Source organism: Syngnathus floridae, chromosome 21, assembly GCF_059516105.1.
Source record: "Syngnathus floridae isolate MCC-2025c chromosome 21, RoL_Sflo_1.0, whole genome shotgun sequence".
Lineage (NCBI taxonomy): Eukaryota > Metazoa > Chordata > Actinopteri > Syngnathiformes > Syngnathidae > Syngnathus > Syngnathus floridae.
The window spans coordinates 2,004,141-2,021,273 of NC_142433.1; the positions used below are offsets into that span (position 1 = coordinate 2,004,141).

General features: G+C 46.1%; 2 protein-coding genes across 3 annotated transcripts; both read left to right on the forward strand.

Moving 5' to 3' along the window:
* The first annotated feature begins 141 nt into the window (after positions 1 to 141).
* On the forward strand, positions 142 to 11,422 carry prrc2a (proline-rich coiled-coil 2A). Of its 2 annotated transcripts, XM_088365420.1 has the most exons (17): positions 179 to 279; positions 361 to 475; positions 1,883 to 2,034; positions 2,502 to 2,679; positions 2,779 to 2,890; positions 2,993 to 3,074; positions 3,179 to 3,322; positions 3,396 to 3,637; positions 3,738 to 3,826; positions 3,907 to 4,058; positions 4,277 to 4,379; positions 4,444 to 4,615; positions 4,781 to 5,327; positions 5,411 to 5,664; positions 5,783 to 6,062; positions 6,153 to 6,375; positions 6,480 to 11,422. In XM_088365420.1, the coding sequence occupies exons 3-17, from the start codon at positions 1,920 to 1,922 to the stop codon at positions 9,493 to 9,495; spliced, it is 5,709 nt and encodes a 1,902-aa protein (XP_088221546.1). In that variant the 5' UTR covers positions 179 to 279; positions 361 to 475; positions 1,883 to 1,919; the 3' UTR covers positions 9,496 to 11,422. The 2 variants fall into 2 exon arrangements, with proteins under 2 accessions (XP_088221547.1, XP_088221546.1); XM_088365421.1 differs by lacking the exon at positions 361 to 475 and having other exon boundaries at positions 142 to 279.
* An 817-nt stretch (positions 11,423 to 12,239) lies between these two features.
* Positions 12,240 to 16,192, forward strand: csnk2b (casein kinase 2, beta polypeptide). Its single transcript, XM_088366036.1, has 7 exons — positions 12,240 to 12,395; positions 12,826 to 12,907; positions 13,009 to 13,111; positions 13,267 to 13,382; positions 13,651 to 13,726; positions 13,973 to 14,162; positions 14,672 to 16,192. Exons 2-7 carry the CDS (start codon positions 12,836 to 12,838, stop codon positions 14,760 to 14,762), a joined length of 648 nt encoding a protein of 215 aa, XP_088222162.1. The 5' UTR covers positions 12,240 to 12,395; positions 12,826 to 12,835; the 3' UTR covers positions 14,763 to 16,192.
* Positions 16,193 to 17,133: the final 941 nt, after the last annotated feature.

Genomic DNA, 17,133 nt, shown 5'->3' on the forward strand with positions numbered 1-17,133 from the left:
TTGACAGTATTTTTTTTTCTTTATCATTTGGATATGTTCACAGCTCATTTACAAAACAGCAAAGCATTTTTCCATAATTGTGATTTATTCAGATTTAAAAAAAAATATTTTTATCTTCTATTTTTAACATTGGACACACGTTTTTTCCGCATCAGATCCCAAACGGCTCCCATCTCACGAAATTACCCAGTAGCCTTTGACAGCTTTTTTAGATGACGCTTCGATTTCCACTTTTTCCCCTGTTTTCATTTGTTTTCGGGATAAAGAAGGGGAGTACAAGTAAGCAGCATCGCCTTCTTTGTATTTATCCACTCACATCTGTGACGAAAATGCTAATGCGGGGGGTGTTTGACTATGCAGGGGGAATAACGTTGCTTCGCTAGCTAGCTCTTACTGGGTCACTGTGCTAGCACTAGCAAAGCTAATCTAACCTCATTCTGCGAATCAACCTCGAGACAAGTCGGGATAAGACCAGGTCAGTGACTGGAACTAGTTTTGGAATATATACTCCAACGAGTCATATATTCGTTGTGTTAATTGGAGCGGAAATGTATTAGATTGGTGGAACTGATCAGCGACGTAATTTTGTTTAGTCTTGGATGTTTTTTTTCGACTTGGTTGTTTCTAGCTTGTTTAGCCCAGCTTGCTAATGAATGTATGTTTATCGTTGTACCAGCAAATATGATGGGATTTAAGTACTGAACTGGATTTTATTTGACTGGATTTTTAAGTGCTTTACTCAATTATCTGAAAGTATACGTTTGATATCAGTTTATTATATGTGGAGAATACCAAACATAGCAGGTCGTTCAGTCCGTTTCAGATCGATATGTACCTTTAGCGCGAGATTGCATAATCTGTTTGGAAATAAGAACAATGTTATTTATCTTCACATGTATGAGCTTTATATCTGTATTTTATTTGACTCCATACCCAAATCGGTGTCGCGAAATGTTAACGGTAAAAGCAACCGGGCCTCTGTCCAGCGCCATTTTGTTCCGTTCCCACATAAGACTGTCAAAATTATAAGCGTTATATGATCGAAATAGCAACTGGGAACGCTCATGGAAACCGGTTAACGTGTGATTTGTCTGAAAAGCCACTTGAATGTTGGCAACAGCTCCAAGTGTTAGGGCAAGTGTAGAAATGCGTTATGAAACATGAACGCAGTCCCCCTCCCAATGCGAACATGGATGGCCTTGCCAGTTAGCTCCGGCTAGCATCAGTGATAAAACTAAATCACGTTCAATCGAAGTCGTGTTATCGATTTGAGGGTTCTATTAGGCCTTATCTAAATTTCCTGCTGTTTCTGTGTTGCACTGAAAACTGCGTTGAGGTAATAACTCCACAATATTAATACATAAAGGCCTCGATGCTGCAGAGATAGTCCAAGGCTTTGTATAGCGAGGCTGCTGGCCCCTTTTAATCCCATATAGTTGACCAGTCGTCCACGACCTAATTTTCTAATCTAATCTAGCCATTTATACACGCTACATGCATTTAGTGACACCATCGGCTGCCGGTGTTGTTTTGTTATTGTGTTATATGGTGTGACCAGCTCTTGCATCATAGATTGGAAAAGTTGTGTATGCTGCAAATTGATGTTGGTTTCCTATGAGTTTTTTCTTTTGGTTCTTAATGAGTGGCGTTGCCCGGAAATGTTCATGTAAACTGGTAAGGCCGGGAGTGACAGTTGAGAGTTTTTGTTTCACTTGACTTCTTTCCCTGTTGAAATGAATGGAAATAATAAATAAAATGTGAATCCCTCCAGCCCTTGTGTGCCTTTTGGTGTGCATGGCAATGAAATGAACCTTTGGCATCCCCATGCAAGCATTTCCAAATGGCTATGTTTCTTTTAATGAAGCATTTCTGTATCCCACAGTCTCAGGGCTCACCATACTCGATGAGCGGACAGCGCAATGTCAGAGCGCTCTGGGCAAACTGCAAAGGGGAAGGAAGGCAAAACCAAGTATGCGTCTCTCAACCTGTTTGATACATACAAAGGAAAGAGCCTTGAAGCACAAAAGCCTGTTGGTGAGTATATTCATTTGTGTTGCATCATTTTTTTTTTAATGAAAGGTTTATCATGTGAGCGGATCCAGAGGTTTACTTGTGAACAGTCTCTTTAGTGTGCTTATTCCCTGCAGTGTATGTTTTATTTAGATATCGCTATTTCCCTGTCTGCATAGTAAATGAATGTGATGCGATGTTTTTTTTTCCTCCGTTTCAATCCCTGATGACAAAATGGCGGTTTGAATCAACTGAACTTCACATTTTCAATTCAACAGTTTTTCACTACTCCTTATGTAACCTTTTCAGTTACTATTTGACATTCACAAGATTAGTTTAGTTGAGACATTTTGCCATTTTTATTAACTGTATGATTATTATTATGATATTTAATTAAACCTGAGTTTCCCCTCTGGAAATCAGTCAATGACAAATGTGGTGATTCCTGGTTCCTGGCCTCACCTAACACTCAACCTCTTTTGTCTGATCAGTTCCCCCCCGCCATGGCTTGCAGTCTCTCGGTAAAGTTGCGTCTGCCCGGCGTATGCCACCCCCTGCCAATTTGCCAAGTCTGAAGGCAGAAAATAAAGGCAACGATCCCAACGTCTCACTCGTTCCCAAAGACGGCACAGGATGGGCAAGCAAACAGGAGCAAGCGGACCCAAAGAGGTAAATTGCACTTGTGTACTCATTTTAAATCTGCATACATCACATTTTTTCCCCACCTCCTCTCCTGCTGTAGTCTAATTTTTGTTTTGCTGCTTTCAGTACCGATGCATCGTCAGCACCGCAGCAGGAACCGCAGCAGCCTGTGGCTTCACAGACGCCTGCACCGATCCGCCCGAGAACCCCACCGGCTTCCGAGGTGCCAGCAGTCACAGTACGATACGTGCATCATAACATCAATATGCAATGCCATTTCAGGTTGTGGAAGCGTATCTTATCTTTGTGTGCGTTTGTGTGTCTGTGTTCCGCCGCGCAGACTGTGGCCCCAGCTTCAACCCAGGCCGCAGGGGCAAGGTCCTGGGCACAGGCCAGTGTTACACATGGAGTACCAGGGGATGGTGGGTCCTTTTTTGACATACCTCTTACACATGCACACCCAAGTAAAGGTCTTTTATCTCTCTTTTTTGCAAAATCACATCCCTGTTGACATTTCTTTTTGAAGGTGGAAAGGGATCAAACCTACCGTCGCCATTCTCTCGCGAGGAATTTCCCACCCTGCAGGCGGCTGGCGACCAGGACAAAGTTGGCAGAGAACCGGGCACTGCAGATCAGTGGTATGGGCCCGGACCAAGCCTCCGCCCCCAGAGTGAGTTAACCCTTGAAATGAACTGCAAAAAGGTGCACGTGTGTGCAGAATAACTCATTGAAATGTTGTGTAGACGTTACAAGCTGGCGGGACGGTGGGGGCCGAGGCCTGGCACCCACCTTCTCCGGGGAGGGGGCGGCAGAGGGTGGCAACGGTGGGGCTCTGCTGATGGAAGAGGCAGCCGGGGTCCCGCCTCAAAACTCGCAGTCCCACGTGCCACCAAGGAACCCTCCCGCGGGCAGCCCCGCCTTACCCTTGCCTCAGCCTCCTGTGGGGCCTAACTTTCCCCAATTCCGAGGGATCATACCGCCATTCGTAAGTTTCCTTTTTAATCCTCTCGAGTTCAGTGCCATTGTACACAGTTCTCTATGTTCCAAGGGCTGCGTGACGAGTGTGTTGTCTGTTGCCCTCCTAGATGTATCCTCCATATTTACCCTTCCCGGCAAATTATGGTCCTCAAGGACCTTACAGGTTTCCGCCACCTGGTGAAGGTCCAGGTCCAAGGTATGTTCTGTAACGTATGCAGTAACGCTTTTGAAAGCGTGACATAGAAAGTTTATGTGTCGTTGTCCCACCTCTTCCAGGTTCTCTCGCTCACAGATTGGTCCTGACAGCAGGCCTCAGCTTCTCTCACGAGATGCAGGTGGAGAGGTGGTCAAGCGACCCTCCATCCTAAAGCAGGATGACCTCAAGGAGCTCGATGAGCTGGACCATGATGGAGATGAAGGCTGGGCAGGTCTGACTTGGCCCATTTAAAATATTCTATGAACAAAAATGTGTTATTGGGAGAACCGTTGAATAAATTTAACAGTATCTAAAGTAAATATTTATTTTATGTACGGATGCATTTTGTTTGGACTTTAAATAATCAACAATCGTTGAATTTGGCTACAAAAATCAAGGCAACAAGTAAAGAGCTGATTTGAATGATTATTTGTTCTCTTGGTTTAACAGGGGCACACGAGGAGATTGATTACTCGGCAAAGTTGAAGTTCAGTGATGACGAAGGAGATGATGAAGGAGAAGAGGACACAACAGAGAGCAACAATGACTCAAGGTTAGTGGAAAAATGATAGGAAATGTTGTTGTTGTTTGAAACTAATATTGAAAATCTATTTTAGTGAGCATCAGAAATCTCACGAGGCCCCATCTGCAACCTCATGCCCTCGAGCCTCAGACAGCAGTGGAGATAACCGCCACAGCCCTGCCTCCAACACTGATGACGGCCTACAGACTTCCTCCATCAAGCCAGGATGGGCTGAGGGTAGCCAAGGAGCACCATCCAATTACAAGGTAATTAATTGCATGCTTAACTAACATGGGCCACAGATCCTAGAAGTAATTAATATGCAGTTTGCTTTTCTTTTTTTTTTTTTTAATCTCTGCACAACCGCAAAGATTTTAATGTGAAATTAAGCTTCTTAATAGTGATGGTGATAATTCTAACACACTGTACAGGATCGGTCTCACAACCAGAGTGCATCATTGGGCCCGGGAAAAGTAGGCCACACCCAGCATCAGCCAGCAGCAGGAGGTCCCACCCCTCCTCCCCAGCCTGGATTGCTGGTCCATGCGGTCCCGGGGGACGACGAGGATGAGACATGGCGTCAGCGCAGGAAGCAATCTTCCACCGAGATCTCCGCCGCCGTGGAGCGAGCCCGTCGACGCCGCGAGGAAGAAGAACGTCGAATGGAGGAGGAGAGGCGTGCAGCCTGTGCGGAAAAGTTGAAACGGCTGGATGAGAAGCAGCAGCAGCAAAGCGGTAACGCCGGCGGAAGCAGTGGTAGCAAAACACCCAGCCTTGATGGCAATTCTACAGCGGCCACAGCGGGCAGCCCTAGTCCATCCTTGTCGGCCTCTGCATCTTCGCCCAACATTAGCCAGCCGCCTTCGCCATGCGTTGACTCCGACGGGCCTCCTGTGCTGCCCGCGCAGACGGGCACGGGTCTTGGTGTCGGTGAAAGACAACGGGCGAGCAGCAACAGCAGCTATGACTCTAACGCAGGTACTTTCACACATAATAATGCCCGCTCTATACATTTTAACATTAAAAGAAACTATCGCTAATCAATTTTCTTTGTCATTCAGATGTGCAGCATTGTCCTCAGCCTGCTGTGACACAGCCACCGCCGCCTACGTTGGAAGTACCTTCAGCGGTCGACAAAGAGGAGGCTGTCTGCACCGCTCACATACGAGCAGGAAGTGCAGGTGAAAGAGGAACGGAACCGGTGAAGACGGAGAATATCGGAGGGGGAGCAGGCCGTCAAGCAATCGTTCCTCCGGCCCAGGGTTACTCCAAGTACCAAAAGTCCCTCCCACCTCGTTTTCAGAGGCAGCAACAGGTACTCAAATTACACTGGCAAATGCTTGAATGCTTAATATATATATATATACATCATTAATAAAGAAATTGTCTCATATATTGGGAATCTTAACGAACGGATCATTTCGTGTTGACAGGAGCAGCTATTGAAGCAGCAGCAGCAGTGGCAACAGCAGCATAGCCAGGCATCCCAAAGCCAGATCTCCCCTCAACCTCAAGCACCGCAGGGTCCTTCACCCGTTTCAACGCCCCAGCCAGGACCTGGACCTAAGCAGGGCGGACCACTCTATCAACCTGGCAACTTAGTTCGGCCACTTCCAATGAATTTTGACCCACGCTGGATGATGATGCCTTACATGGGCATGATGCAGGGCCGCCCAGCTATGGACTTCTATTCCACTGGCATGCATCCATCAGGTAAGAGAATATTTTTAAGCCTTGGAAATATATCTGTTTGAATCATTCCATTGATGTCATTTTCAACCCCCCCCCAAAAAAAATCATCAGGGCTTATTGGACGTGAGCGGTCAGATTCGGGAGGATCTGGTTCAGAGCCCTTTGATCGACAACAGCAGCATCCTGGGCACCCTCATCGTGGTACTCCTCCTATTGATCCTAAATTGGCCTGGGGGGCTGAGGTATTTCCTGGTGGAGGGGAAGGTTGTGGCATAAATCCTCCTCTGAGGCAGAGGCAGACATCAGAAGAGGACGATGTGACTAAAGGGTCCAGGTATGGGGACACAATATTGCGAAGTGCTTATTTGTTGTTTTAGGCGATATAGATTTTTTTTTTTATTACTATCTTGGCAATCATTACTATCTCTATTAATTTAGGAGCGACACTCATCCGCATCGCATACGAGAGGGTGGATTGGCACCCATCAAGCAGTCCAGCACGAGCTCTGGGCCATCAAACCAGACGCCGCCTCCTGTCAATGCGCCGAGCGGCAGCCACCCCCCGCATCATTACATGAGCGGGAGAGGCAACTACAACAACTTTACTGAGCAAGGCGCAAGGATCACCTCGCATCAACAGCAGCAGCAACAACGAGGCGGTGAAAGGGGAACCCACTCCCATGGCTTCACCCATCAGGATGATGTCCAAGCTCGGGGATCTCAGCCAGGCCAGCTATGGGGGCCCCCGCACCCTCATTACGATCGTAACAGCCGTGCAGAGCTCCCTAATGTAGAAGGCAACGCCCACCTCCACCACCATCACAATCACCACCCTCAGCAGCCTCACTACACTGTCCAACCACATAAGCTGGAGAACAGCCATGACAGGGTAGCTGAGGGCCCTCCGAAGAAGACCAACGCTTCTCCCCCACTCCACCAGCCCTCCCTGTCATCTTCATGCTCCTCATCTTCTTCTTCTGCTTCTAACAGGGAAGATGGCAATGTAAAGACCACTTTGCATCACCCTTCTCACAGAGAAGGTGAAGCTGGTGTTGGGCATCATCTCGGTGAAAGAGGTAATGCCGGCAGTGGCGGTCATGTAAAACATGAGAAAACGGGCTCTGCATATGCGCCACATGCTTCCATGGCCTCAAGCCCGCCTCCTGCTCAACAGGGCGGTCACTCTCAGCCCCAGCACCATCCCCATCCAAGGTCAAACCAAAGGGGGGGACGGGATCATAAAACCGAGACCCAGTGGGGCCCTCGACCCGGCAGCACCAATGCAGGTGGGGCTTCCTCTCATGGAAGGAGAGCCAACAATGCAGGAAGCGGGAACCATTCCCGTGGCGCCGATGACGCCGCCCATGCTCCGTCGGAGCACAAGCCTGCCAGCCAGGCCTTACCAAACAAAAGGGCGGGTCCGATCAAGAAGCCAATGATGAAAGAGATAAAGAAAGAGGGAGAAGTTGAGGGAGGAGAGAAATCAAGCCAAGATTTTGTTAAGGATAAAGAAAAGGATGGTGTACAAGCCACCTCAGTAAAGCAAGATGCCGCCACGTCAGCTCCATCAGGCAAAGAAGAGCCTGCTGTGACAATAAAACCCAGAAATGGTGGCAAAGAACGGCCACCCGGAGGAGGAGGTGGGTCAGGGAGAGGACCTAAAGAGGCAGACGCCGCCTCTTCGGGATTTTCAGGCTCCTCGTCACGTAGGGACAGAGACCGTTCTTTTGAGAGAAGAGCCAGCAATTCCCATAATCACGGCGTCCCCAACAAAGCCCCCCCCAGAGGCACTCGTGGGCGAGGTGGCGAGTTTTACGGCCGTGGTCGAGGTTTCAGGGGTACCTACACAGCCACCGCCGGGCCCGGTGGTGGCAACCGCGGCAGAATGGCCAGCAGGAGCGGCAGAGACTATCGCACATCTGTTGCAGTTGGCCACCATCGCGATTCAAAGGGCGACGGCCCCGGCGGTCGGCACGGTCAGGAGCGGCCTCGGCACAACCCGGCCAGGGCCAGGAATCGAAGCGAAACGCGCAGCGAGGGCTCAGAGTATGAAGAAATCCCCAAGAGGAGGAGGGAGAGAGGCTCAGAGACGGGCAGCGAGAGTGGGGCAAGTGACCCCGGCCAGTCGGACAAGGATGACACCCACAAAGCCAACGCCAAGAATGGCATGGAGAAGACCAAGACCACTACTAGCGGCAACGTGTCCTCTGCACCACCGAGAGGGACACAGGCCAGGGTTTTCACTCCTAGGGGTGTGCCGTCAAGGAGGGGCAGGGGCGGTGGTAGTGGAGGAGGAAACATCTACAGGAATAGTGGCAATGTTGGAGGACCGGCTGGAGGACACAGGGGTGCCCCTGGTTCGGCTTCTCACGGGGGACCCTCAAGGCAGCCAAACTCAGCACGAAGGCAACAAGCCCCGTCACAAACCTCAGGGCACAAGGACTTGGGTAGAGGAGGGCCTCCTTTGGAGAAAAAGGAGAAGACGGCCGATGGACATCAAGCTCCAAGTCACGGATCCAATCCACCCCAGACCTCGTTGCTGGCTGCGGCTCCTACCGCTCAAGCGTCCGCTGACAACGGAGCTGTTCTGACCCAGCAAGCTTCAACCAACCCGGTGTCGATCACTGGCGGGCCCAATTCAGTGCCTCCTCCCACTAACCGCGGGTTCCCTCCCAGTGGCTTCGAGCGACCCAAGCGGCGGCGTCACATGCGTTCCCAGCATCAGCAGGACAAGCCGCCTCGCTTCCGGAGGCTGAAGGAGCGAGAGAATGCCGCGCGGATCAACGGCGGAGTGGGGGTGATTGGAGGAGGACGGCCCTCCTCCCCTTCCGTTAACACGGTTCAGGACAGTAATGGAACCGCCGTCACGACGACGCTGATCAGTAACGCCCAGAACGCCAACCACAGCGCCACGCTTTCAGCTAACAATAACAGCGGCGGCGGGCACCACGGCAACGCAAACAGCCACCACCACCATCAGCACTTCAACCAGGGCGGCACAGGACCCGCCCACCCCCAGCACCACCACAGCCACGGAGCCAAGTCCCCCGACTTCACCAACCAGAACTCAGACCAGGCCAACGAGGAGTGGGAGACGGCCTCCGAGAGCAGCGACTTCACCGAGTTCCGTGACAAAGAGGGAGGAGGCAAACCGTATTCTTCCCATCATCATCATCAGCAGCATCACCACCACATGGGGAAGGGAGGTGGAGGTGGCGGCGGCGGAGGAGGAGGCGCTGTCGAGCGAGAGATGGCAGGGAAGGAGCCTCAAGCTAATAAAAGAAGCTTTTCCAGCCAGCGTCCTACCATGGAACGGCAAAACCGGCGGGTCAACGTCGGCGGAGGCAGAGGCCCTCGGGGTATACCCGGCGGCGGCTCGGGCGGGACAGGAAACGGAGGCGGCAACCGCGGAGAAAAGCGGGGCAACTGGCCCTCCCCGAAAAATAGGAAGTGATGGAATATTTCAAAAACATTTCGGCCAAACTGCACTCACTTCCAACCCAACTCTTCCTTTTTTCTTTTTTTTTCTTTTTAACCCTGTCTTGATTGTTTCATGTTTGCACCCCCTAAACACATTGTACAGTATAAGGAGATGCTATTCTACATTGGTCAACTTTCGCATCTGTCCACCGTCCTTTCTTGTACATTTTCTCCGTTGGGTTTCCATCTTACTTACCGTTCTTCACCTTGAAAAATCTCTCCCCCCCCCCCCCCCCCCCCCTGCCCCCCACGCATGTAATTCTGCATCGAATTGTTTTAAATCGGGGCGCCGTTCACACATACAAGCACAATGACATCATCAAATTTGTGTCAATCATGTGGATGTAAAAAATGATTGTGGGAGTGAATTGGCAAGAACATGAAATTAGGCAAACTTTTATATTCATGTACGTGTGTATATTTCTACCACACTTTGGCCTTTGGTGGTGTACAGTAGTCCAGTTCTGCACACCTTGCCCTCATCACGGGGAACGGTGCAGCTTCATCTTAATAACAGTATCGGTGTATCATACAAGTGTCACGTTATTTGTTTTCAGGGGAGTTGTGTCAATTCTGTTTTAGCCACCCAAGAGATGTTCAGTGTGTGCGTGTGGAGTGTGAATGTGTGTTTTTGTTTGTTTTTTTACAAAGTGGATCGTTACCAGCCCTCTATCTCTAATTTCCTTTTTCTTTGGCTCCCAGGTATGAACCTTTAAGTTTTTGTAACTGTGATAGGACCCGTGTACTACTGTTCTACGTCACTAGTTTGGTCTTTTTATATCATCGTCCTTGCTTGTGTAAATGCAGTTTATTTTTTCTCCTCAGGCTTTTGTGTCAATCCGCTTTGACGTTTCATTTAAATTGATTAGTCTTTTTTCTTCTTCTTCCCCCCCCCAGACAATAAATGGCTTTTTCAGCCTCACCGTAGCATCCTTGTTACCTGCAGAATTTTTCTGCACACTGCAAAAATACTCGTTACAATAGTTTTCCTCTCATTCACAAATTTGGTTCGTCCGACTCCCGTAACAAGTTGACAGCTTTGTTTCCCACGTTGAGATTTTTTATATGGAAGAATTCTCTTTTCAAAGTGGAATGTCTATTCTGTTGACGAGGAGTTGAGCTCAAAGAAAACAAATGGGTCATTCGAGAACATAGTTTCACAAATTGTCACTTGGTTAAATTGTAATGGCTTTATTTTGTAACAAGCACTCCTTGTAGTATAAAAAAAATAATTGTTTGCTGTTTTTGTTTTGTTTTCATTTCGTAGAGCAAGTTTTATGTGATGCAACAATGACCGGTGCTCTGTCTGGGCCCAGAGTACAAAGATCTCGATGGAGTATTACATTTCCTCTGCTGTTGTGCATGCTTTCATGCACCCTGTGCTATTACTATCGGGACTTATCACTGCAACAAGGAGTACCAGGAGCTCCTTTATCTGACGGAAGGCTTTTTCAAAGTTTGTGCTCTCAGGATGGCTGTTCAGGGGGAAGCAAAATCATCCCAGTCACCTGTTACGGATTACAAGCAGGCTGCGTTTGGAAAATATTGGATTTGTAACACTTGTAGTCACGCAGTAGACAAACCTGCACAGTTTGGAGACTAGGTGGACTTAAGTACTCCTCTGCATCCATTCACTGCTGTAAGTTGGGGTTTTGTTTGTTTACTGACAGTAACAGTTTAACGGGGATGTTGCGAGTAGGGCATTTGGTGATTTGTGAGTGTGCGTGCGTGCGTGCGGCTGTGCGATGTTTGACGTGTGTGTGCGATTTCTGCTATCTATATTGTAACGGGAACGGCATGGACCAGAGGCGAATGAGAACGGCGGGCGCTTTCTGCCTTGTTTGCCCACACTTGATTGAACCAATGTTATCAAATCTGCTGCTTTAAAAAAAAAAAAAGAAGACATCCACAGTGATGCGTTCAGCTCTGCATACATACAGTAGTACATCAATCATCAAAATGAGCGAGCAGTGGAGAGAATCACTGTTTTATTTGTGTTTGTTCAGTACAGCAGCAGGCAAGCGATGCATCTTTCCACTTAGAACTTACTTGGAGCATGAATCCACAGCCACGTGTGCAGCCTGCCTTGCCTGTCACTGGTTTTTGCATCGCTAGCTGTTCGATGAAGACGGGCTCAGAGTCCTCCATCCCTCTTAACTCTGATATTGATGTGCACATTGTATGTACCCATGCTAAAAGAAAAAAAAAGTAGTGTACGTATTGAAATTACTCAAACGATTGTACTGTTTCCAGCATTACCAAGGTACCTGGAGTGGTCCATTATGTTTTAGAATTTATGTTTTTATTAATGGAGCCGTAATATATGCACATGTATGTATATTGGTATGTATCTTAAGTTTTGTCGACCCCAACTTACATTCCCACCAACAAATGTTGCCATTTTTAGTTCAAGGGAGCAATGTACAAGCAGAGAAGTGTCTTATTATAATAAAGTTATACAGAGAAGGCAAAGTTAAATAAACTACTTTTGATTGAATGGAAATATGGAGTTACATGTGTTATTACTTCCATTTTGTGCAGATATTGTCTTTTTATCTCATTGGCAGCAGCGTTAATGTATTACCTCGTAAAACAGGACTACATTTTTGTCACTAAACAGGTTAATAGATACGCATAACAAAAGCTTAGCGGATTAATGTGTCATATACATGACATGACGTCAGAGCTTTATTTCAAATCTGTAGTACTCGCACTCGCCGCTGTGTGGCAGCAGTGCTCACTTAATCTGTACCGGAAGTAGAGGAAGAACCTCCTGAGCTAGGAGCTGGTGTCCATTTTATTTAAAGCCGATAGCTTGCTACGTTGTTTTGACCTGTCGCGTTTGTCAGCTACTTAATAACATTACCAAACTGGGTAAGCTAACATAAATTGTTACATATCAATACCGAGACGTTGAAAACCTTCTCTCACCCATTCACGGAAATGATACTCTTCCGAGGACTGCAACGATGTGCCATATTAGTTCAGCTCTATTGCTAGTTCATGTTAGCATCATAAGCTAGCGCCGGCTAACTGTAGTGTTGAAATGCCTCATAAATTCAAGACCGCACGCGAAAATTAAATTTCATTGGATCTCAGAGTTTGTTCTTCTTGCTTATATAAGCGACTTGGTGATTACAGTGGCGAAAATATAACTAACTCGTCAATTAGCCTAGCCTCAAGCCCGAGCTCGTCAGCATTCCTGAAATAACATTTTGCCGGTTTTAAGTGAATCTGCATCTGTGTTGCTTCATTAATATGTACTCTTACACATTTGAAGATATAAATAATGCTTGCACTTTAGGTCTTCGGAGATGAGCAGTTCAGAGGAAGTGTCATGGATCTCCTGGTTCTGTGGATTAAGGGGGAATGAATTTTTCTGCGAGGTATGAGTCTTTCAATCAAGTCAGTTCATAAAACAAAATATTTCGCACTGTGTCTCACTCTTGGAATGATTTCTTCTTACTTGACCTCCATTATGTGGCAGGTGGACGAAGACTATATCCAGGACAAATTCAACTTGACGGGCCTCAACGAGCAAGTCCCCCACTACCGTCAAGCTCTAGACATGATTTTGGACCTCGAACCAGGTGCTTTGTTGTAATGGCCCTAACTCTAATATACTATGTTGTAATTTATGTTTTATTGAACCTCTGGACTTATCTTACATCCAATACTCTAATGAATGATAAGAAGCATTCACTTATTGCCCCGTTTCCTCTCCTAACTATCAATGCGTTTGCAGATGAGGAGCTGGAAGACAATCCCAACCAGAGCGACCTGATCGAGCAGGCGGCTGAGATGCTGTACGGCCTTATCCACGCACGTTATATCCTCACCAACCGAGGCATTGCGCAAATGGTAGGTGCCGGAGCTTCGTCGGAGAACTCCACGAGCCATTTTTCCATTTTGTCATTCTCGAGGAGATGGAATGTTATTAAAAGCATGCTGGCTCTGAGTGAACATTACCTGAGAGGAAGTGGGAGATGGATCAAATTGATTTGGATAATGGCTTTCAAAATGTATGTGTACCATTCTTAGATGTTGGTAATTTTTCAGGATGTTTTGCCTTATAATAACTCTGATTCCACAACAATGCTGATTGTCTTCATTTCCTGTTTTGTTTTAGTTGGAGAAGTATCAGCAGGGTGACTTTGGCTACTGTCCTCGTGTCTATTGTGAGAATCAGACTATGCTTCCCATTGGTGAGTTTTTTTTGCCCTGCATTTATTTTGGCAATGTCATGAATAATTGCAGTCCTGCTAGTTGTCATACTAGTAAGGTTTTGGTGTCGTTTCTTCAGTTAGTTGTGAAGAGGTAAAATCTAGCTCAAATGTTATTTGACCACACAGAGCCAGTGGGTACTTGTTTTTTGTAGCAGCGTGATCTTGTCAAAATGTAGAACACGTCGTGTCCAATTTCCACTTTTCATTGTCTGGTGTCCTCCACAGGCCTGTCAGACATCCCAGGAGAGGCCATGGTGAAACTCTACTGCCCTAAATGCATGGACGTCTACACACCCAAATCATCCAGGCACCACCACACGGACGGAGCCTACTTTGGCACCGGCTTCCCCCACATGTTGTTCATGGTTCACCCCGAGAACAGGCCCAAGAGACCCGCCAATCAGTTTGTCCCAAGGTTAGTAGCGAACTTGTATTACACACAAAGAGTTAATAAAGACTAAATAAGATAACTAAGAATAGAATAGGACATTGCTGGGATCAAAAGAATGCCCAAATAAGTCACATTGTTGTTTAAGCCACAGGGGTTAAAACACAAAGACGTTTTTGTTAATTTGACTTAATTTTTAAATACTAAACACGAGTTGCGCTCATAAGCCAAGCTATCGTGGTTTGTCCCAAGTTTATTGCAGTCCTGACTCATTGTCGTATCACTTTTGGAGCAGCGAGACGGCAAACATAAGAAAGCCATGATGAAGGGAAGGCACACCCCTCCCTAAGAGCAAATAGATTAAATGCACTTTAGTTTGCAGCCCATCAATTTCAGCCCTAATGCTTTTGTTGCATGTTGCCCGCGGGCTTTTGTTTAACACATTTTTGCTGTGTTACTTGGCCAAAGCAAACAAGCGTTTCATCCAATGCTCAAGGATGTTTGTCGCCCTCTTCGCCCCTTCCATATCTCTTCAGGCTTTACGGGTTCAAGATCCACCCAATGGCCTACCAGCTGCAACTGCAAGCAGCCTCCAGCTTCAAGAGTCCCGTCAAAGCCATCCGCTAGCGGACGAGACAACAAAGGTCGTTGACAAAAAACAAAAAAAAAGGCGAGGGGTCACCTGTGTTTACCAAAATGTTCCACAAATGACCCCTCCCCGCTCTGAAGACTGTATTATTTGGGGGTTTAGATTAAAGCAAATGAAATCAACATGTAATAATTACGATTCTGAGTGTGAGCGATACGTGAATGCACAGCCATAGTCTTCATCACATAAATGTGTATCCAGTCCACAAACACCACTCACAAAACGTTGAGGATATTACGCTTTCGGCTGGGATTTCGGGATCAATTCAAAATGCACCACAACCTTTTACAGGTGAACTTAACTAACCTTTTGAATGCACACGTCCGACTGTTCAACGCTTCACTTCTTTTTGCAGTTGACCTGTAAAAGTTAACGTGCATTTTTCCTAAAATTACACACGAAAGCTTAATATCCTTAACTTTTTGTGAGTCATTTTGGTAATTTGGTATCCTATGTACTCTCTTTACCAAACAAATGTGCCAAAAAGAAAGTCCGTTTCCAAATAATAATAATAAAAAAAAAAAGTTGGCACAGTTTGGTAAAGATTCACTGGTGGTCCGCTCCTCAGTAAACCCCACAAACATGGCTGCCAGCAGTTTAAAGATAGTATAGTAACTGATTTATTTTTTGCCGTATTACTGGTTCATGCAGATGTTTGCTGTTGTGCTGTCAAAAATGAAAAATCTGCTTAAAGGTATAGAGAAATAATTAGTGTGCTTCTACTGTTAGGGAAGACATCGTAAAAACAAACAAAGCTAGCTGTCAGTAAATGTTTTCCCCAAGATTCCGCAATCCTACCATCCCTCATCTCATAATTTACATTTAATTTTATTTGATATGAATTAAGCCACCGTTTAGCATTTGGAAACCAGCAGGAAATGGCTTGCACAAACAGATGCTTTTATCTTGGGTGCTGTATTTCAATTTTATTTGCTAAACAAATAGTGTAGAGTGATTTTTGAAATCTATTCTACTAAACAATCCCGGATGCGCTACCTCTTTTCCACCAGTTTCCGGTCTTTATCTGAGGTGAAGCTTTTTCAACAAACCTTAACAATAAAAAACAAAAGCTGTTTTCTTCCAAAAAGAAAATAGTAAAGACACGGCAGCACTGCACTGATTTCACTGCTGCAACTTGATTTGTTTTTTAGGGTTAGCAATAGGCAAGACCACCAGCTGCCATTTTAGTTTTTTTTTTTCTTCCCAAACATTGAGGCAAACGCTTCTTATTTCCCCTCCTCGCTCTTCCTTTCTCCTTTTCAGTTGGAATTTTTCAAGATTCACTTCACACAAATGAATCCCTATTTGTGTCCACACTTGAACTCCTGTTTGTTGTTTTTCTCTGTGCAACTTGAGAAGGGTGAACCAGATTCTGAAATCTCAATAAAAGTTGATTCTTCTTTTCATACGTTTTGTCCCTACTTCTTAAATGTCCTCATTTATTTAAAAAAAAAAAACATCACAATCAAGGTTTCTTTCTTCTGGAGTCACGAGTGTATGAGATGGGATTTCCCTGTCTAGCGGGACTGAGTTGTTTGGTGTGGCAAAGTCCTGTCAGATTTTCCAGGGGGGGAGAATGACTCGAGCTAAACCTCAAACCACTTTCGGAGCAACCTGGGTTTCCAACTTCGACTTTTTGGGGGCGACAACCCTTACCAAGAGGATTCCCCTTTCCAGTGAAGCAAGAGAAAAAAAAAATTTATTTCCAGACTATCCCAAAATGTGGTTATTATTCCTCAGCTGTAATCACTGTGATGGAATCAAGATTAATTTTCCTTTTCTTACATCCTCACGCATTGACAAATGTGTCTTGACAAACAGTGAGGCATTTTACCATCATAAGCAGCCTCCCTCTCCCTGAGCAAATGTTTCCAAGAAGATGAGAGTTGTTACATAATGTCGGGGAGTAGATACTAAATAGTTTCCTAAACTCAGACACAAAAGTGTCATGTGGACAAACAAACAAATGTGAAGGACCCCCATCACTATTTCAGCCAAGACTCAGCATGTCAGTCATTGACTAAATGTTTAGTGTTCTTTTTCGGGCGTGACACACGCACTTAGAAGACAAACAAAGTCAGGCAAGACCAGGCCTGCTCATGTGACTTATTACACAAAATCTTGAGATTGAATACCAACCTGTTGAGGCCTGAATCTGATTCTGAAAAGGTATTATATTTGGTGAAGATGTACAAAAAATGCAACAATTAAATACGACGAAAGAAGAATTAAAAATGTTTTGCCACACACTCATTCATTTCAATGCTGCTTATTCGGGTGTGCTTGTTTTGACCACAAGAGGGCACTATAGAAGCTGCAAATCATACCAGCAGGGTGTGTCATACTTCA